Here is a 23,664-nt window from a genome sequence, read left to right as displayed (position 1 = left end):
ATTGTAAGACAACTCTCAGCACAACATTCAAATATTTAGGAATCAATACCCTTAAATTAGTAATGTTCACTGAACCGTAGCACCACTTCATGGTCAGTGACAACATTTGAGATTTTCTTCCACTCAAATACCGAGTAACCCCACGCTTGGGGTATGAAACGAAAGCAGAACGTATGGCGTTGGGGTAAATGGAACACTCGGTATGATGTTGCCCAATTTGTTTCTTGATTGAGGGAATTGTATTCTCAGCGTTCCATTTACCCCACCGTTCCATTTACCCCAATTTACCCTATAAAGACCCGGGAACTTGGCCTTTTAAGGGTGCTCCCACAATTAGTTTTAGAACCTTTTTAAAAGGTGCCAAGGTTTTTAATGTTTTTTAAAGGTTTTTTAGGTTTTTTTTAAACTTTAGGCCTAAGGTTTTTTTTAAACTTAAGGTGTTTTTTTAAAGCCTTAAAACCTTAAGGTTTTTTAAACCTTAAAAGGTTCCAAGTTGAATCTCTCAGTTTTTTTTAGAGTGACTGGCCCAGTGCAGAAGAGCTCAGAAGGTGGTCTTAAGGACTGAAAAAGTATCGTTTTGGGCTTCTTTTCCCTTTGCCCGTTTGCCCGTTTCGTTTGCCCGTTGCCCATTATTCATAACCCTTCAACACTTCAAGTATTCAATATTGAAGTTCATTTCTTTCAAGATGTTTGAAACATTTTTTAAACCTGGCAGTTGCAAACTTGAGTATTCATACTATTTATATTTCAAGGCCTTTGAAGAAGTAAAAATACCGAGATAGCACTAATCATGTGTGTACAGAGATAATTAAATACGGAACCTTTACAAAATAATTTGCCCAAATGAATTTGCCAGAAAGTGCACTGGCGCCCCCACTGGTGCTGCTAAATTGTAGGGACTGGAAAGAAAACAATCACTCAACCAAAATGGCGATTTATTGTGGGTTTGCGGTTTGTCATCTCTCTACCCGGTAGTTGGAATTTATTGTGGAATAGTACAGCAGATACCAACATTATATTGAAAATGACCGGATGGGTGCCTAGCACGTCGGCTAAATATGCAGTTGGTAAGTTGATTTAGAGATCTACCTGTAAAGTTGAGGCATTTTCTTTCAGATGAATCTGTAAGCTTATCATCATGCTTATTTATTTACACCCCTTTCGGCATGCACGTTCAGTTCGGGAAGACATCCCGTCACATCCATGCATCTGCATACATAATGATGTACATGCACTGATGTACTATCATATCATGGATGAAGATATCGTCGATTTTATACCTTGTATAATAACATCCCTGATGATAAGCTAAATTAGACAAAGTCCAAGACAAGTCATGAAGTAGACTGAATTCTAGTACTCCTACTGACTAGTACTAGTAGTAGTTAGTTCACTGCTTGCAAAATATACCATTAAATCCAGTTGCACTTGTACATGTGTAGTGCATGTAGTAATTACTAGGTATGCTAGGTGAATTTAAATTTGCCATCAAACTGCATCATTTTATATATCAAATTAAAGCCAAAACTGAAAACCATTTTTTCATAGCACTTTCCATAGCAAAGTTACATCTTGTCAAAGATTGACTTTCATCAAAAAGTTTCAGCTAGCAAAATTCCCCAAAACGGTATTTCGGGGGTGTTTCTAGATCTTAGTCTCATTATGATCTAGCAGCTTTTTTTTAATGGAAATGCTATCCAAATCCCTTTAAAATTCCATGTGCGGGTGACTTATCACCATAAAAAATCATATATTTGGGTCAAGTGAAGTATAGAAAACATATTTATGTAGGTAGGTATGTTCATAAAATTTTGAAGTTCAATATTTTTAGCTGAAAGTTCTTTCATTTGAAAGAGAATCAAATTACCTAAACAATAAGGGGTCAATTATGTTTCTAGTGCATATACTTTTGAAGTTACAGACAAAAATAGTGTCACCAAATTGTCCAAAATTTTGTGTGTGAAATTGTGACAGCAGGCACATGTACAATGTACACTACTGTATGTGACCCCAGATGACCTCCTATTCTTTACTGTAAGAAAGCTGTTTTGAGTGGTCTTGATTTGCACACAAATTGCTTTTGCGCTTTAACGAGCGTCCACTTGGTGGAACATAGATTGCACTATGTGATAGCTTATGAATCCATTATTATGCCAGTACCAACATAAGTCAACATCACTTAGGTTTTGGTTGTCAAAATAAATTTTAGTAATTTTTTCCATTGAGCCCCACAGTAAAGCCATTTTTGGACCGTACAGGCACATTCCACTTCCCTATGGACGAATAGCGCCACCTATAGTGTGTGATGTGAGCCTGACTAATGTAGGTTTCTTTCTTCGGGCACTTGTTTTAAATTTCAATGTAAAAATGCATTGACATTGCCGGCGAATTTGACTGACTAGCAAATGTGTTAACTAAGGTTTGCCTGGGTTACCTATAATTACTACAAATTTTGAATGTTTTGAGGATTTGTAACTTGTTCTCAAGTTGTAGCAGGTTCCATAGGGTGTCTTCAGCGTTAATTGTTTTCATTTTAAATGTTGCAAAATATTAAATTTGACAATAATTAACAACCTGTTTGACCTCTCCATCATACATTGCTCACCTGTGTTTTCATATCATAGTTTGTGGTGAAAAATGATTACAAATGTGTAATTTGCAAACATTTTTGGAGCTAAGTGTGTATGTGAATGCACATTAAACGCAATCAAACACATATACATATAGGACCTGTTGGAACTCCCGTCCCGGTCGGAGCTGGGAGTTTTAATTATTGGAACTGCATTAAATCATTTTATGTAGGTATGAGAGGCAAACCTCAGTTAACACATTTGCTAGTCAGCTAAAATGGCTTAAACCGGGGCCCAAACACAATATATTACATAGAAATTTAAAAGAACAGCTAGCTCAAGGAAACCTACATAAATATGTTGTCTATACTTCACTTGACCCAAATATATGATTTTTTTTGGTGATGAGACAATCGCACATGGAATTTTAGAGGCATTTTGATAGCACTTCCACATAGAAAAGCTGCTATCAATCATCATGAGACTAAGATCTAGAAACACCACCGAAATGCCTTTATATTTTATACGGTAGGCCTACCCTTTATACCAAAACTCCAAAACCCACCGTTTCTAAAAAAGCATGGTTACTGATCATTTATGGTGGTCCAGGAGGTGCAGATTTGCATCAAAAGAGAATTACATATTGAAGCTTTAGATGACCAAATATTTCATATTTCTCACTAAAACTGTCTTGACTTACTTTACAATTATTGGATATAAATATTCAAAAAATTAACAATTTGCCTGGCAATTTCCATTGCCCCAAGCACCGTTCTTGTTTGTGTTTACATTCAGAAGGCCTGTCAATAACTTTAACATACACTTCCACATGCTTTAGCTCTGCATCTAGTTGTTGATGTACACTGACCTTTGACATACTTTTTGAGAGCCTTTTCATCATTGGTCCAAATTACCTACAACCAATCACAGTAAACAATCTAAAGCCATACGGTTCCGTACTTATTATATCTATCTATAGCTAAAGTAACAAATTCTCGATCATGAGAGGATGTACCTTCTGCGTCAGCGTACTTTTCCTAGAATAACACGATCGCGCGACCTGCATGACCGAACCTTGACCTTGCCTAGCAACGACCGTGTGATTGGTTAATTCTCAAAAGCTGTGTTTGCGCCGTAAGCGCCGGTATTTGCGTAGTACACTCAATGAAAATACCTATGCGTACCCAAGTTGGCTCTCATGATCGAGAATTTAATATTTTGGCTATAGTGAGTTTTTATTCTTATCTGTAGACTGTAGACCTATATATTTAATCCAAATATATTCTACTTTATTCCATTTATTCCTTTCATTAATGTTATTTGAAGGCCTCCATTTCTATACAGTATATTCTTTTAATTTAATTTTAAATGTAGTTTCATCCCATTTTAAGTCATTAAATGATGGAAAAAGTACAATTTTCATGAATATTTATCTGCATATGAAAAGTCAAGAATCAAGATGGCGGCGCCCATGATGGATAAATCGTGTTAGATTTTTTCGTGATTGCATTGTCTTTTTATCATGTTTAAAGCAGCACATTTTATGAAAACAAAGAGAATCATAAAAATCTACAAATATATTTGTAGCATCCTTTTGGGTCATAAACTGCATCTAAAGTAAATAATCCCGCCGGGAAACATGTGGTATGTGAACAGAATTTGGAAACTTTGACGTGTGTTCTGAACAGTTTGAAGGACTCGACTTTTCCGATGATGCCAAGTCCCAATCCCCGGGCCCAATCCATGCACATTTTCATCTATATTCACCTCTGAAAGAGTTCATACATATTTAAGGGGTACTACACCCTCGATAAATTTGTGCCTATTTTTGCATTTTTCTCAAAACTAATAACACAGTGGTAACAAAAGTTATGTATATTATAGGGGCAAGGAATCCAATTACTACACTGGAATTTCAGTGACTCAAGACAAGCGGTTTGTTATTTATGATCAGAAATAAGGTACCGCTTGTTTCCTATCATATATTCTGAACCGCTTGTCTTGAGTCACTGAAATTCCAGTGTAGTAATTGGATTCCTTGCCCCTATAATATACATAACTTTTGTTCCCAGTGTGTAATTATTTTTTGAGAAAAATGCAAAAATAGTCACCAATTTACCACATGGGTGTAGTACCCCCTTAACAGGAGTTCTGAAACAATTCTTTCCACCAAACTTTTTTATTTTGAGTAAAAAGTGGCGAGAAGGTGAGCATTTCTCCCGGCATTTCTGTAAAAATAAAAACGGTCCGATCTCCTGGTACTTCAAAAATGACTCCTGGTTCCTAAGATAATTAGAGAACCAGGAGCCGCTTTTTCCAAATATGTGGCTCCTGGTCCAGACTTGCTTATTTCGAGACTTGTTTATTTAGTGTCATTTAATCAGAAATTACAGTAAGCTTTGAGATTGCAATTGTTGACTTCTAAACCCACCCTTCAGAAATGATCCACCCCTGTTATAAAATGAAAATATGTTATTTTGCTTCCCAGCGCAGTAAATCCGACCGTGGATTCTCTGCGCCCCCGAGCGCAGAATGTCCACTACCGGAAGTTCTGCGAAGGGGCGCAGGAGCTCCACTGGTGGATCACATACATAACTCCTTACTCCACTAGCCTATTTGTGAAGCTATCGGTGAGCAAAATCTTGGCTAGACTTCTCGAGAGCAACATAGGGTAGGGCTGCTACAAATACATACAATTGCATTGCAAAAAAAATGTGTTTTTTGACATTTGGGGGAAAAACAATTTTTGTCCCTATTTCTATTTTTTTCGTGGATATTAAAAAGGACTTCAAATGGAGAGCCTTGACCTAGAGTCAAGTGCTTGTTTTTGTGGTTGATTGAAATTTTGTTTTAAAAATCACCCAGAAAAGAAAAAAGTACCCCTCTGACAAAAAAATGAAAGAGAAAATCAGGAGGGCAAAGGAAAAAAGAACTGGGGCAAGGAGCCCCTTTGCTACCAAAATTCAGCCCGATCAAGGGCCATAATTACAAAATTTTTGCACAATGTAAAGATAAAGCCATTTCCATCCTGATATTGGTAAAAATAGTGTAAAATATGAAATTTTTGCCCGCACATCTTTCCCATTAAAGCCTTTTTTGAAGCTCGAAGACTTACAGTCTCAATAATATTGTATGATGCAACTGTAATTTTTTTTGTCTTTGCCACCTTCCCCAACCAAAAAAGCCGGCCACGCCCCTGGTCGTTTACATACAAACATTAATGATAAAAACATGTTTAACGAGACGCTCGGCTTCTCCTCGCCGATTGCGGTTTGTTCAATGTAAAACCATGAAGAAAAAACTGACAGTGCCAATACCAATGTGATCAGTGCAGAAGTTCAATTGATTTTTATTGGCCGTATAAAGTGGTGCCTGAGGAAATTAGCTGGCCCTAGTATGAGACCAGGCATTTTGAACAAGACTAATTTACTTCAGATTTTCAGGATAGGTGGGTCATGGTCAGAAACTCTCTCCACTTTTTTGGCTGGTGTTCAAGGTCATATACTGAGGTCAAAGGTCATTTGAGGTCAACTTGTAAATTCCTATTGCAACCCAAACTTGGGTCATAGCTGCACTACATGTATGTATGAGAACCCTCAGCTACATGTATTGGTGGTGTTCAATGTCATATACTGAGGTCAAATGTCATTTGAGGTCAACCAAAAAAAAACCCACCCAATTTACAACTTTTGGTTAAATTTGGTCTTATTGTCATATGAATAGTTTAAATCCGAATGCAACCAATCTTTGGAGCTGCATTATGGGTTCCGTCATGCATGTACTGGTGATATCCAAGGTCACATATTGAGGTCAAAGGTCATCTGAGGTTATCTTTGTTTACCATTCATTACATACAGTTTGACATTTAAAAGCTGTTAAAATATCTTCCTGAATTTAAATTGCCCCATGGTGAAGGCATCCCAATCGACATCTTGCCATGAAAACCTGCAACATTTCTAGTTTGGAATTATGAAGTGAACACAGGTTAAATCTTCTTTTTGGAAAAAAAAGTGTAATTTTTTTAGTGTGATTTTTTCCAATTTTTTTTAAAATTCAACCTTTAATTTATTGCAGCACCTTGCTTAATCTCTTCATTCATGTTTTTTACCAATTGTGTGAAGTGTACGTATATGTAACTGTTAAAAAATCATTAAAGGCAAACAATTTTCAGGCATTTAAAAATTATGGTACATGTAAACTTTGTAGGTATTTTTGTGTGGGCAGGGGAGTACCTCCAAACAACCTTCTTTTGTTTGCCTTGTTTGGGCCCCTGAAAATCTTTTTAAAAATAAAATGGTAAAGAATCCCTTTTGAAAGCACTTCCAAAGCACTAATTAGGTAGTAAACATGTATGGGCATTGATTGTACAGTCTGTATCCCAGTAAGTACAGTAAAAAGGCCCATTCAGTGATCCCAGCAAAAGTGTTAAAAATAAAAGTGTGTATAAATTGCTTTAAAGTGAAGGATAAGTTATTAAAATTGACATTAAGCACCGGCATTTTTAAATTGGACAATTTGGCAAAAACAAACAAACTAGGAAACAGCAGTACCCATTACCAAAGCTGAAGTCACATTTAAATTACCGGATTAGTACATGTAAATAATGTCTGTATGTTAAGTAGAGAAATTCCCAGGGGAGAAATTACAGATTCATGTAAAATATCTACTTTTTTCATATACAGCTTTCAGTTCGACCTAACCACTAGCAGGCTAGTACATCTACATGTATGACACCTAACAAAGGTGCCGAAATCTAAATTTTGAATTTTGCGATCCTCAGGATGAGCAGATCACTGAATTGGCCTTTCGATCCAACACAACAGGTTACCACACAAGAGTCTACACTGACACTGCAGACAGTTTAGGTGTATGGTTGTCATGCTAGGCTATTAGCAAACAGGTCAACTCACCACCCATGTAATTACACCTCTACACACCTGACAAAAACAACTTTTTACATAAATCTAAATTTTTATGCCACACTGATTTTGGGGATAATAAGCCTTAGGAGTGGTATTATGCATGAGTTGTGTTGTTACACCACTTTCTAAATAAATGTATCCCTGTTTGTGTTGACATTTTAGCTGTTTTCTGATAGAGAAAAATAATGTTGCAAGTTGTAAATACACATACAAAAAATGAACCATTTTGGTAATTTACGCATAGGCGTACTACAATAATAGTAATACACATGCTTACAACTTTAAGTGCATGTAATTGTCAGCAATTGAAAGCGAAAAAGTCACTACATATAGTCAATTCAAGCAGGATGTCAAAAATTTTCATCAGGATTCAGAACATGGTTCTTTCACATCAACTTGTTTGAACATTGTTTTGGTATAAAAACTCACTCTCTTGCCACTTGAGTTCAAATTTGAGCTATGATGATACTGTGTTATTGATGACTTTGGCATGATCATTGTGGTTAGTTATATAGTGTAAATCAATTGCCCACAAATTTGGCAAAAAGATATTTCACACAAAGATAGCAAATTTTCAACAAAGATAGCATCCAGGCCTGGAAAAATTGGGAATTCAGGAATCTCATCCCAGGAAATTTGGTAATCTGGAGGGAAATTGTATTTTGATAAAGAAATACATAAGAAATGGTGTGAAATCCTGATATGTTTGAGGGAAATTTGTCTACATTCCTGGGAAATTAAATTTTTTTCCAGCAGGCTTGACTATCAAGTTGATAGTAACATTTCCAGCAACAGCACCTTATTTGGAAAAGCAATATTGATTGTCCTACAAATATCCAAATTGTCCGAGAAATAACTTCCAGCAGATCATATTTATATTTTTGTTCTTCTTCCAAAAAAGAAGATAATAAAAGTAGAAGAAAATATTCAAGGTTAATGCAAAAAAATGTGTAATTTGATTTTCTAAATTGAATTTTTGAAGTGATCATAATTCAATATTGATTCTGTTCTTGATTATTGATTATTTGAATAAAGTGCGACAGATAACTAACTTCCTGTTAATCCTATTTTATGTTACTGACTGACTGATACATGTAGTATTTAATTAATTATTTCACAACTATATTTTTGGTAACTTGTAAGCAGGGCTGGAAAAAATAATGTTCATCACCCAAGATTTCATTCCAAGCTAGCAAAATTTTAATTTTCTTTATGTAAATTTCTTACAAGGGGAAGTAAAATTTGCCTCCAAATCCCAAAATTTCCCTGGAATTAGCTACCTGGATTCCACCTTTTTTCTAGGCCTGCTTAGTAAAGAAGCTTTCAGAATTTGGACTATTTGCTGTCATTGCAACCTGTATTCGGGTGGTGGGCAATTTTGGCTTGTCAAAGGGGGGGTAACAAAAGGGTCAATAATAATAGCATATTTTAAGAATTGTAGTTTGTGTAGTATGTACATAACTAATAACTATTGCACAGACATCCTCTAGACAGCATGGTTTGAGCTTCCTGTGTTAGTGTTACCGGACATCATCAATATTTATATATTGTAAATGTTTTATTGCAAACATTGATGATGCATGCTCACGTACATGTACGCTTTCATTTCTGCCTTGTGCAGTGTGCTTTAAGGTGGTACTACACCCCTTGATAAATGTGTGACTATTTTTGCATTTATCTCAAAAACTAATAAAACACTGGTAACAAAAGTTATGTATATTATAGGGGCAAGGAATCACAGGAATTGCAGTGACTCAAGACAAGTAGTTATTGATTTATTGATCAAATATTGGTTTTCCCTCATTTTTGACTGTAACTCCACAACTGTTGTCTGTGCTGAAATAAAATGTCCAGTGCAATAATTGTAGTCTTTGCCCACAAAATATACACATCTTACTTGTCACCAATGCGCTATAATTTTTGAGAAAAATATGCACAAAATTGGCCAGGGGTGTAGTAGTACCACCTTAACCTTAAGGCTAATGTGGCAAGATAATTATAATTTTGATGCGTTCATGCAACTTATTTGAGGTGGTGGGTTGGAAAGGGACAGAATGCACCCACATCTAAGGAAAAAAAGAAGATGAAATTGACCAAAAGTATGTATCTTCCCCCAGTCTTGTTTACATAGTTTTACAAAATATTATAGATCAAATTTGTGTAAAATTGATCAATTCTTTTGTGCATACTTTAAAGTAATTTTGGGAGCGAATCAATGGGACCACTTTGTGATAACCACTTTGAGATAGCCACTTTGTGATTTGTGATAACCACTTTGTGATTTGTGATAACCACTTTGTGATTTGTGATAACCACTTTGTGATTTGTGATAACCACTTTGTGATTTGTGATAACCACTTTGTGATAACCACTTTTTGATAACCACTTTGTGATAACCACTTTGTGATAACCACTTTGATAACCACTTTTCAGGGCCTTGATTTCGTATTGGTTTGTGAGAATCAAAACTCGTCATAGTCGCTGCACTTACTGTAGGATACAATGAACCAGTGAGAGGAGTTGATTCTCGCAACCAAATCTTATGAGAATCATTACGAGAATCGATTCTGTCATTCTCATCAAAATCTAGGCCCTGCTTTGTGATAACTACTTTGTGATATTGATAACCACTTTGTGATAACCCCTTTGAATACCACTTTGTGAATATGATTCTGCTATGTACAGTGTAATTTCAACTGGTTCTTGTGGATTTTTATACCTAGTTAAATGTAATTTATTTTGCAAGTTACATAATTTGGGAACAGAAGTGTACATACATGCAATAATTTGAGTTGTTTCAAAATTTGTACAGTGTTACACAAATATGTACATTTTATGTGGGTGTACATGTAGTCTGAACTTGAAGTCAATAATTTGTTTGAAATAGAAAGTTTGAATACATTGCAACTGTTGGGGAAGTTGTGAATGAAAAATCGTGACAACTGAAACTGGATTGGTTTCATCAATCATACATGAGTGGAAAATAGAAAACCACAGATAATACACTGCCAATGATGACAGCTATCTTATGATGACTGAAATACATTCATACACTACCAGGTGTGGCCGCAAAAGCAACATTTGGACAATTAAGGATACATAAGGCAGCTGCTGTGATATGGTTCAAACACCTCTAATGTCTTGATTGGATGTCTTGATGTCTCATCCCCCAACTTATCAAGATTTTGGCATCAGAATAAAGCTTGTATATTTTTCTCATAATCCAAGTGAAGTTTTAGGCCTGTATGAATGAAAAAGTGAATACCTCATCATCCCCTGCACACACACAAAAGTTGGATTATGTTTCTGTTTGCAAACTCTAATAGGCCCAGGTAATAGGCCTACATGTAACTAGCAGAGCATATAGATGTAGGCCTATTGCCTAATATAAATTTGGTAAAACAGTTTATGTGCCACCTCTAATGCTATTATAATATCTCCAAAGGTATTGCTATTAACATTCCAGTGGCTATTTAACTAATTATAGACTCATTAATGATGGGTCTTTTGTAAGCCTCTCAGGAACTATTCATTGTAAATTGACATACTTCAGTTAAATACTCTGTCTGATTCAATTTCCTGAAGGGTACGTGATGCCAAAATTAGAGAGCAATGACGCTGTAAAATCATATGGTGTAGGGGCTGCATAATACATTTGTTTGCACTTAGCGAATTTGGAACTATTTCACTTTTTAAAAACCTCAATTCTAAGCTTCCTTTTAAGGTGGGTGACCCGATTGACAGCCTCATCCCCCATTTTACCCCATCAAAATGCAGATTTTTGGTATCAGGTGAAAGCTCATATTTTTCTCATTAACATTTTAAAATTAGGCATTCCAAATCAGTATATTTCAGAAGAAATCATCTAAAAACTTTCAAATTTAGAGTCTTGACTGTGGACTGTGGTATCACGTTTGAGACTAATTCAACAGTTTTTTCTTCAGAAATAAACTAATTTGGAAAGTCCTCCTAATTTCAGTATGATATTTTGGCTTCTATCTTTAAAAGCATGTAAGCTACATTGATACCGATGCCACCAGTAGAACGAGAAGATTTGCCCCTTCATTTTGCATACCACTTTGTCCAATTTTTTTCTCATTTCTTCACAAAATGCAAAAATGCAAAAAAATAAATGCAATGTTCTTACCCCCTTAAATGAGAAAAATAGGGTCTTTCATTTGACATCGAAATATTACATGATTATATTGATTATCATTTTAAATAAAAACACTGTAGACTACTAGTGTCACACTGTATAAATGTCAGTAATTCCATAAGCAATTGGGTCACATTTTACAAGAAACATATATATGGTACTAGGTGTTCTTTTTGCATGAAAGCTGGAAAGGGACAACATTTTATGTTATACCTAAGTTTTAAAGAATTTTATTTTCGAAATTATAAAGTGATCTTTTAGAAAAGGAATATATTTGTGCATTGCTATTTTTGTGGTAACTGCTTGGAATGCAAAAACGTGAACCTTCAACCTTTCTACTTGAACAATTATTATCACTGCCTGCAATCTACCATACTGGTACCTTTTTACAGATCATTCTTCACATGGCTTTACAGCACATCTTCAAATGTAAATTAAATTTATACAGAGTTTATATCATTGCACTAAATTCATCATTAAAAATAACCACTGGTCATTGAATTGATCTGAATGCTGTCATAATATTATCATATTTTCACTGTTTAGCCTCTGGTAAGCAATGTTATAGGTATGATTCAATTACAATAATAACACAATTAGTTGAAAATTGTTTTTATTTGCCTAAATATTTTAGAGGGTATTAAAGTGCATTCATGACAAAATTAATTTTCTAAAAATACATTTCCCAGGCTCTTTTAGTAGTGTATGATGATATTCCTGGAAATGTATTTAAGCTAATTTGCATAAATGCTAATTAATTATGCAAATATGCAAATTAGAGGGTGGCTAGACTATAGAACATAATTATTAGAAACACACAAATTAAAAGTACCCTGACCATTCATGCACTGGAAATATGTGAAGTACTTCATATATTTAGGGGCTTATATTCATAAGTGGTGTGTGGGGTGTGAAAGTCAGGTGTAGGAGACTCAGACTGGGGTCGCTTGCCCGGATTTAAAAAAAGATTTATCACTTGCCTGATTTGAAAAAAGATTTATCAAGTTCAAAATTCACTTTGATCAAAAACCGTATTTCGTTCTAATACCTTCACCCGTGACCCCATCACTTTTCCCATGTCAAGATAAAACCCTAAATGCATGCAAAATTAGTGCAAAAACAAACCCCAAACTTAATTCTCAAATTTGCACAATATGCCAATACGGGATGACATCATAAGATAGGAGGTGAGGTGATACAACCTGTAGTTAATCGTGGAATGCCTGACTTGCTCTCATCATCGTCTTGCTATCCAATCTACTCACAACTGATTTCACTTTACATCCATTGGGTAACCAGCTCAATTTCACTCCACTAAACCACAAAGTTCACTTTATCAGCATAATGATCAGCCACCACACAGTATTCATGTGGGTGATATTTAAGCATACACATCAATCTACATGTAGTACAATGTAGATCCTTTTGAGGCAGCCAGAGGGTTTTTCCTCTTCAGGCATTCATGAACATAATAAAATAGTGTGAAGATTTTCTCTCGCCAATATAAAATCAACCTGTATATTTGCCTACATTTTGTACTTTGCATGGCATTTGACCTGGGCAAGACAGAGTCATTATTTCATTGCCCACACACACATATTGATGAAACTGTTGAATTCTGTCATCAGATCATAAAGTCATATCATCAACACCTTTGTCCTGACTCCTGATCTAAACATTCACAACCTCATAAACTTGACACTCTCCTCCTCATCATGAATGCCAAAATCTGGGCCAAAATGCACCATTTCAGTGACCTCAGTAGTGAGCTTTATCCTCACAGATCCTGGAAAGAAACTGTAGGCCTGCCTACATGTATCCAGGCATCTCTGTGATATGACATTGTTTTGTGTTGAAATTTAAAAAAGGTAAGATAAAACAGGTAGGCCTACATGTATGTATTCATCATAACTACATGTATATCTTTGCAACAAGGTACATAAATGGCAGGTCTTTTATGTATAACTGCTGCAAAATCATAGATCTGCCATTGCGTGGGACATTATGCTACAAGTAGAAACACCTTAAAACTTATCACAGTTCACCCCATTGCCTCATAAATCATACAATACACCAGGTGAATACCATTATTCAACAGAAATCAATTTTGTATCATGCAGTACATTAAAATACCTGCATACATTTGTACATTCAATGATTGATATAGGCCCTAAATTGTACATTGTGTTTATACTGGTGGAATCCAGCAATTGCATGTTTAAACCTTGGTTTACTAATTTTTATGTAGGTGGCTATCAAAAGTATCAAGTTCCCTTCAGGGCCAATGGTCACCAAGTTCTATTCATGGATTAAAATTGGAAACAATCAATTTCTATCTGAGCATATCACTCCAAAATACAGATCTCTACTTGATGATTTATGATTTGTTTTCACCAAGACACATGTCTGGTGACCTTAACCAGGTCAAGGATTGAGGCCATGGAACTAACAGAGAGCAAGGGCATGGGGTTACCACTCCCCAGGGAGGTGATAGTGGGAGGACATAGCTATTTAGCAAGGAAAAGAATTTGCTGCTGACTGCCATTAGATGATATAGGTGGTATTGGTGTTCCAATATCTGTGGTGGTATTACTATTAGGTTGAAAATTGTGTTATTTGTGGTCAAATGATGGTGGAGAGTTTTAGAGAATAAAGGTATTGTTTTAGTGGCTGTTGTGCATCTGTTGTCTCATATAACACAAGCGATATCATATGGCGAAAATAACAAGCAGAGTTGTTTTACCCCTACCCCATGTTTTACCCAAAAAATAATAATATTGCCCATGTTATAAAAGACCATAGATGCACAACAGCACAGCTGCTAAAAACAAAACCTTTATTCTCATTCTTTAACACTTAAAAATAAAAATATTAATCCTAAGTGTACCAAATTTTAATCAAATTAAATCCTTCATAATTACAAGGAATTACCTGGGCTAATTTAGAATCGATCAGTCCCGTTTTTGCTTTGCGCCTCCAATTGGTTCAAATCACGCGTACAATTATCGCGTGGACTCACACGCGCTGAACCGTGTCATATCACACCGTAAGAACCAATAAGATTGCAGGAACTTTCTCAAGTGTTTTAGAATCAGCATTAGATAATTTGTCTAGTATTATTATTGGCAGGCCTTGCATTCATTGTTTTGATTTGTCAAAAGGGCATGCAAATAATGTCTGAGTGATGCAGAAAGAAAAGTTATGTAACTAAATTGGTACTTCTGAAACCAGATCATTAGTTTATTACCACCATGCAGGTTTTGTTATCATGTATTTTTGGTTGGCTATTCGAATGAATGTCTGAGGTACCATGATTTTATGCAATGTAGGCCTAGACAGCAAAGAAAGCATATACATACTGTGCACTAATTTATCAGCCAGAACATGTCCAAATTGTTCATACCAAAGTGAAATGAATCTGAATGAATCTTAGTGTACTTCTTTTAGTGCATGTATTAATTATATTGCCATTTGTAAAGGATCACTGTAGTGCTGTCGTCGACATAAAATGTTTTTCAAAAAATATTTTTGGCCAGAAAAGCAAGTTATAGGCCCAAAATGACTTGTTATTCAAGGTTGGAAACCAGAGAAATACTGCTACTCAAAAAAAAAAAAAAATGCCAATTTTTTTACAAAGTTGATACAGTTGTATATTTTAATTACTTTTGCTTCTATTGAACAGCTAGCAATGCATTCTAATTCAATGTGTCCCTGACTGTTCAATAGAAGCAAAGGTAATCAAAATATACAAATTTATCAACTTTGTAAAAAAATTGGCATTTTTTTTTTTTTTAGCAGTATTTCTCTAAAAATATTTTTGAAAATTTAATTTTTTTTTTTTTTTTAGAATTTTTTTTTTGATGTCGACATGTCGGGATATGTGCCGATGTCGACATAAGGCATGTCGACAACGGCACTAGATCACTGTCAGTGTTAGAACATGACCATGTTCTTTTATAATATACACTTGCTTCACCTGCATGTAAAAAATAAGTGGGAAAAAGCGTAATCTTTTTAAATTAAGGTTTGTATTTTGCCCTCCAAAATCCTGTACATGTAGGCTTATAATTCTTAGCAGGCTTAGATTAGCCCAATCTATTCATTCAGTTAGTAGGATTCACAATCTTGATCATGATCTGCATTGTTGATTTATAGTGCAGCGCACAGTGTCAACACCCTATTTTTTTCATACAGCTCCATACTCCGTTGGTGATCAATTCTATTGTTGACACAGATAAAGAAAGTTTACATATGCATTGTGACATAGACGTGTGATTGAATATATTCTATACAAGCACCTGGATCATAGGTGAATGGGCTAAATGTGTTCCTTTATATAATTGTAATTCTCAAAATTAAATATATCACAATTTCAACTTACGATTTAAAAATCGTTACGCATAAAATGCAGTAAAAATATATCCAGATCAAACAGCAATGGCCGCTAATTAGTGTATTTAATTTCAAGTTAGTGTATTAAAAACAAAACCTGGGTTTTACCTGAAAACAAATCGAATTTCCTTGTAATAGCAACACCACATGGAGTACTAGAGCATGTACACAAATCGTAATAATGTGTAGAATAGAAACTTGGTGGTATCTCATATGATAGTCGTATGATGCTTAGCCTGAGTCGCTCGGCCTATCTCGAACAAAATCGCCATGCGTCGCTATTGAAAAACGAGAGGATTCGCCGTACTATCATGGCAATTTTTGACACGAAGATATAGGGATGATGACGCTGTGCAGCGACTACACATGGAGAAAGTGTCACATTGCAAATTGGGCCATTATTGCATCAGAAATATAGCCTAGTTGTCTCATAATATTAATCTTGCACTTTTTCTTTTCATTTGATTTCAGCCATCTACAACTTTGCTGCATCCGGCCCATTCGAACTACAACTCAGTGTTGGAGATGCCGTGCAAATTCTTGAAGAATGTTCAGGTAAGTTTGTCAGCAATAGAGATCCCTCATAATCACTTGCAATTAAACCTGTAAATGGACTGTTAGTCAAACTGGAAATGACAAATGCATGAATTCTGGTGGGAATTTAGGAATTCAAATCACATCAAATTGTTTGCTCCAGCAACTTAGGACTTTTTAATTACAATCTGGTCACTGACTTTAATAACAACCTTTCATGCAGAAGCTTGTTTCTGCCTGGTGCTGGTGTCCCCTAAATTTGTATTACATGACTGGATACAACCAAATGCAGAATAAATTGCACATTTTGAGACACCAATAGATCCAGATCAGGTTATTGACCTTTAACAGGGAAGTGATAGACTTATTATGAAAGTAATAAAGTTCCTTTAACTGTATAATTCCCTGTCACTGTGTCAATTTGCTAATGCAACTATTAAAGTTTTAAACAAGCAAGTTCACCTTAAAAAAACAAATTGTACAATTTAATAGAGTAGTATATCGTTAGCCTGCTACGCTAATTGCCCAAGTCATTTTTTGTTTGAGAACAAAGAACAAAAATGTTTTTTTAATTAATTTTTTTTTTTAATTAATATTTTTTTTTAATTAATGATTTTTTCATCATAAGAGCAAAAATTTTTTTTAGGGGGGTGATACCCCTTAAGCGGGCCCCTGGACCCCCGGCCATAAGCGCAAGAGTTCCATGCGCTACGCGCGCTCTGCTTCGCAATAATTTGCTACCTGGCATAGAAATTGGCCTAGCTACAACCCTGAGGCTGACGATATTAAGCCGTGTATTTTTGTCTTTCCGAACAAAGATATACTAGCGCTGAAATTGAAGTAATAAAGCATTGATTGTGTTATGCCATCATTGAGCCATAAAGCTTCCATAAGCTAGCTGATTGTCAAAAAGATGGCAAGAAGCTTAATTTTTATGAAATTATATTCATGCATGTTATTGACACCATCAAATACATCAGATTTTGACATATAACTGGGCTCCAGGTAATTACTCCAGGAAAATTTGACATAATTGCCAAACCAGCTGGGTTTTCTTTTGTGACATGATCATGTTTTGGTTTAGCACCTGAAGAATCTTTTCCTTTTAAATCCTAACCATCAAGGGTTTGTTGAGTTGGAGGTGCACCGTGTGTCCCCTCCCCACCAATCCCAGTCTAGCTTAATGAAAGGCTGAGTGCTGGCTAGGTTTTGGTGGATGCATGCACAAAGGGGGAAGGGGGACACAGCACTTTTGTCAATCAGTCGGGGGTAATGCACCGAATGTGGCAAAAATTTAATACGGCAAGCATAGCATGCTGAAAAGTTTTGAACAGTTGTGGGAATCAAGACTCGAGGCCTCCCACTTTTGAAAACCTGTAGTGTGGATGCCACTAGATTCAGTAAGGTTAGAGTTAATACATGTGTTGGTATAAAGTGTTTGAATTTTGAAATTTGACACAACGTTTTCAGATATATTTTTATTAAACGTCTAAAAATCATTTTGGGGAAAAATGATTAGTTTTCTAATTTTGATGTGTTATTTTCCAGTCTGTAATATTTTTTACTTTCCTTTATTTGCAGGGTGGTACAGAGGTTCTAAAACCAGAAACAGGACTGCAAAGGTATGTGACAGATTTACATTTTTCTTGTTTTTTTTACCAGATATAAAACCCTAATGCCCCAGACCTATTTTGACAAGGGGGAAGGAAAGAAGGGACAAAGAAAGAAAGAAGAAGAAGAGAACACTTTTTCTCTGGTGCGGTTTTGAACCAGGGACCCCTCAGGTGTCAGAGAAGCACCTAGCCATACCTTTCCTCAGGAGTCTACCTTGGCCGGCCAAGCTTTCCGTGCCCATACGACTGTTCACTTGATGACGCAATCGCATCACGTGGGATACCCGCACTTGCAGATGCTTTGTGAATTGAGGTTTTTTTTATGTTTCGTTCAGTTAGGGTTAAGATGATGTGTCTGTATTTTGAAAATGAAAATGAAAGTACCAGTCCATGGTCATTCTATAAATTGCAGGAAAACAGTAACAAATTGCAGTTTGTGTGTGTTTCAAATATGATTACTTTTTATATTTTTTAAATTTTTTGTTTCTTTTTTAAAATGCTAGGTTTTAAATTTCCTGTTTTTGTATCATATATTTATTACAGGGTATATTTCCTAAAGGTTACGTGCACATCAAGGATGCATGCGTGGAGAGCCATAGGTAAGTAGACGTGCACATGATTGCATCATGATTGACCTTTTCGGTAAATCCCATAAGCCTTTGTGAGTATACCTGAGAACTCATCATTTGATCTTGTCATTTGAGAAGTCGTCACGCTGATCTGCGCTGATGCGCACATCGTTTACCGAACATCGTCACTGCACATTTCAAGTCAGCGTGACGTCAAATGACGAGTTCTCAGGTGTACTCGCAGTGGCTTATGGGATTTACAGAAAAGGTCAATTATAGACTGTAAGAAGCACATGACTAACACCTCACATGTTTGTCAAGCTGCCCGTTGCTAGAAGTTATCTCACTCTTCCCATCATGCATTTCTTTCCTGTAATTATTTTCTATTCAGTGCAACATTGGTTGATAGTGACAGAAAATACCTTTTAATGAACAGAGCTCATCCAGATCTTGAGGTACGTCTTCACGGTCTTGTCAGTTTTGACCCATGTTGCACTTTATAGCAAGTCAGTACCAGGAAGAAATGCATATATCTTCTCTGGGAATAATATCCACAAATTGTGATGGAAACCAACCACAAAATTTCCAATTGAGACTGTCAAAATATTGGATTTGGGTCACCCTGAACAAATTCATCGCAACAAAATAATGACCCGATGTTTTGGTTGCTATTCCTGTAGGGATGTTTTGATGTTACATAATACCTGGATTCTTCCACTATCTCTTGGTTAAACATGTACATAGTGTGTCATCACTTCAAGCTCTGTTGGTATATTGAATAGTCAGTGAACTATACTTTTACAAACTGATAGTGGCCACACATATAGAAAATAGTTGCTGAATTATTTTAATTTTGATTTTTGCGTACATTTTAATTGCTCTCAATGCAGAAAGTCTGCATCAAATTATTGAAAATTAATTTCATAAACAATTTTCCTACCATTTAATCATAATTATTTGCAAGTTAAGCATTTAAGCAAAATGAGTCATTTGATTCTAAAATGAATTTTTCAGATGTTGCTGAAAGAAGATTTTTTTGTTTTATTGCTTTTAGAATCTTGTGCAAAAGTGGAAATATTCACGCTGCTTTTCCGTTCCAAGCAGCTTTGAAAAATAAAAACACGCAAATATTAATATATGTTAATAAGGAAAAATCAAAGGCAAGCAAAGTACTTAACGATTGGTAAAGTGCAAACAATAGACACTCGAAAATGACCACATTTACAGTATTCATATCTTGGGTGTTGGGAACCACAAGTCTAATTTGTTTGGGATTTTCACACATATTGTACGCTTTTAAATGGACACGATGTCGAATGGAAATTGATTTGACCAAACAAATGACTGATTTTGCTTGATTATGTGATGCAATAAGTAAGATGATCAGATATTGATCAAGTAGCATATGCATGTATGGAGCATGACCGATAAAGGGAGATGAGGTCTTGATTTTGACTGGAACTAATGATTAGGGAACAAACCAAAAGATCAATGTAGTCCTATGATGAATGAAACTAGTTTTGTTAGGACTGGAGGAAGTTAGAAATGAGGATTATATTTCTCTTAAAAAATATCAATGTTATTTTGACCCAATTCCAGTGTCATTTTATCAGATGTTATACTTCGTAGGACTTTCATTCTTTTGGTTTGTTCCTGTGCTTAAATTTCATCTTTATTTCATTTCTATTGAAGAAATTGTAATAATATGGTAATCAGGTTTCTGATTCCATTAAAAAAAAATCAAAACCATAATAATGAGATGAGTAAACTGATGGTGAAAGTCCAAATTGAATATTACCACAACCAGTATGTAAAAGCAAACTCATTTCCCTTGACATAATTATGGCATTTAGCTGAACTGAGCAGAGAGCAAAATGTTTAATGTGTCGAATGTGATGCGCTCTGCTCCTGACAACTACATGTTCATAGTTTATCCACTCCATACGTTTACTGAAAGTCATAAATGGTATTTTCTAATGGTGAGTATTTCACAGCATTATCCTACATTGGTTGTATTGTGCATTCCGCAACTGTATCTTTCCATCTCATATGCCTGTAGCAGTATTTTGGTGTGCATTTTGGGGAAATTAACATCAGTACTAATAACATTTAATGATATATTCAGGTACTAGTAATACTGACTTAGGTGGTTGGTTTGTCAGTTGGCTTTTTTTTTCTTTTCAAAATCTACCATGATGTCATTATTAAAATGATTGACTCATCTTGTTTATAACAGCTGGTATAGACATAGAAGTAGGACACTGGTTCAAAGATTTGTCTAAAATAGATCACAATTTGAAATCTATATAATTTTAATATATTCCTGAATCCTGATATGTTTGAACATTTAGTTTAAAAAATGGTGCACATGTAACTTTTTTTGTACTGCAACACCTATAATTTAAAACATGCTGCTTATTTTTAAGTTCACTAATTTCAAGTTCACTAAATACATGTAGGTTTACATCATATCCACACCTTGCAAATCACTGTAAGGATTAACATTCCAATGGGTGGGTGGGTGGGTGGGTGTGCGTGCGTTTTCACCTACGAACGAGGACACCCACTTGACATTTCACTTATAAACTACAGACACACACAAAAACGAGGACGTCCTCGTTTTTTTAGCGCTTGCAGAGGGCGCTATATAGCTCAAAATTGCATAGGGGGGTAGGTCCCCCAATGCCGGTAATATGTCGAGGTCCTCGGTTAGTCGATTAATTGTCATGTTTTCACACAAAAGTCCACGATTAGAATGTGAAAATTCAAATGTATAAGGTCCTCGGTTTTACTGTGAAAAGTTAGGTGTCCTCGTTTGGCGGTGGACATGGGTAGGGGTGTGTGTGAGTGGGGGGGGGGGGTGGGGGTGGTGGGGGAAGTGTCAGGTGTGGCTCCAAATTTAACAAAAAAGTATATTTGTCAATGGCAAAAATGTATGTACACGAGGGCTGAAGGTAATCAAAAAAGTATTTTGAGCCCTGGTGTGTATCTTCATTTGATTGTGTGTGTGTGTGCATTACACAAATTGGACCATACAATGTGCATACACTTCCGCTGCTTATCATGTCACTTTGTACAAGAGTTAGTGTAGCTAACTTTACAGACTTTTGACCATTGCTCACACTCCATATTTTCGTATCTTTTTTAGGTTTTTATTTTATCTACATTCCAGCAATTAGTGTAGCCCACTCTAATGATTTGGAAATCTAAAAAAAACCAAAAACAAACAGTACAAATTTATGTTGAAAAATGCAGAAAACTTACAAGTGTAAAAAGGCCACCATTTAGTTTTGCAAGCATCAATCTAAATATGAAAATGATATTAACAGCATAATTGTAATTTGTAATTGAAAGTCTTGGCATGTTGTTCAATGCATTTTTGTTCATTACAATACATGACTATTGCGCCTCGGTTCTAATTTTCCTGACAACAATCTACAGGAAAAGTGGACAATCTAAATTGTTGTCTTCTTATTTTCAGGGGAAACACTTTGTTTTAATCTTGTTTTGAAATTATAATAGCTTATATATAATAAATGCATATTGCTTCCTGCAAACATAGTGATTTGAAAGTCGTTAGTAAGAAGATTAAGAACGGGAAGTATCAGTGAAGAGCTATTTACCCGGACGTGGATGTGTTTGCCAAGCAAGCAAGCAAAGACAGACTGACCAGCGCAAATCATCATCTACCAGGCTTTTTAATTTGCCGCCTATTGGTCTGCATGGAGTACAGTTTTAATTTACAAGCTGGTACCATGCTTGATAAATAAGAAGTATAATGCGGTCGTTAAGAAAACAATAGAGAAGTAAAAGCGAAGACTAAATGGCTGAATGGAGATTGAGTCATGGATAGTGGAGTAATAGAGTGATGAGGCACCATAGATGGCTGAGCAAGCGGCATGGTTATAAATCAATGCTGGTATTTTAGTTGTAAATATCAGGGCAAGTGACTCAGTGGTATGAACACCATTCAGAGTGTAATCATGCTCATACAGCAGGACACAGTTCACTGACCTTTACTATGTTTCATGTAGTCATTAGGTGACCCAAGTTGTGTGGGATAAAACCATACCATGTACCGTATTTGTTCCAATAAGTGCCCATACCCCAATAAGCGCCCACCCAGGGTATTTTAATTTGCTAAAGAGCCTTAAAGGGTACCATTAATGTTGAAGTGACTGATAGACGTTGATACAGTGAAATAGCTTGAAAACTTGAAGTCCTGTGTAAACTTGCAATACATTTACTGCATCAGAAATTGAAAAGCTACTAGAATGTCTCGGGACCCTATTAGGTAGGTAAGTTTGTCTTTAATAAACGGCCCTTGCGAAAAAATTAGGTAAACCAGAAAATAAGCGCTCACCCAAAATGACTTTGTAAAGCGCCCCTGGGTGCTTATTGGAATGAATATGGTACTACTTTATTTTCAGGGTACCAATACTCTCATAGTAGGTGACATAGTTGACTGACCTTTATCTGATTTCGAGTGACCGATATATGGCCTTATTGAAATTGTGTACTGGTAGCGCAAAAGAGATATTTTAAATTTAGGCTCCAATGAACATTGCTTTGATGTAAACTTGAATGATTTATACACTGTGTGTGTGTGAATTTTTTTAACGAACCAGTCACATAACTGGAAATATATTGTGTCAGGATCAGGTGGGACATCATTAATTGATATACCGGTACATTTGATTCAATTCACCATGAGAGTAATTAATTACCAAGGTGGGAGGGAGATGATTAATTGTAACATTTGATTGAAGTGATTCAGGATGACACAAGAGGGTAATTGATGCTGAACACAATTAAAGGGGCAATTAGTGATTGACTGGACTAGAACACTGTCTGTATAATTCATCAAATTTAGATTTTGGCTTTTTAGGAACAAACACTTATACATGC

General features: G+C 35.7%; 1 protein-coding gene across 1 annotated transcript in view; it reads left to right on the top strand.

Moving 5' to 3' along the window:
• Positions 1-935: 935 nt before the first annotated feature.
• The window catches only part of LOC140148837 (dedicator of cytokinesis protein 1-like), a 97,805-nt gene continuing 75,076 nt past the window's right edge, over positions 936-23,664 (top strand). Inside the window, 4 exon segments of the mRNA XM_072170913.1 lie at positions 936-1,067; positions 16,512-16,595; positions 18,156-18,196; positions 18,731-18,786. Coding sequence (XP_072027014.1) covers positions 1,025-1,067; positions 16,512-16,595; positions 18,156-18,196; positions 18,731-18,786 — 224 coding nt within the window. The 5' untranslated portion in view covers positions 936-1,024.

This window comes from Amphiura filiformis, chromosome 3, assembly GCF_039555335.1.
Source record: "Amphiura filiformis chromosome 3, Afil_fr2py, whole genome shotgun sequence".
Classification (NCBI taxonomy): Eukaryota; Metazoa; Echinodermata; class Ophiuroidea; order Amphilepidida; family Amphiuridae; genus Amphiura; species Amphiura filiformis.
Note: the sequence above shows the minus strand (reverse complement) of the source record. Positions and strands in the feature narration are given on the sequence as shown.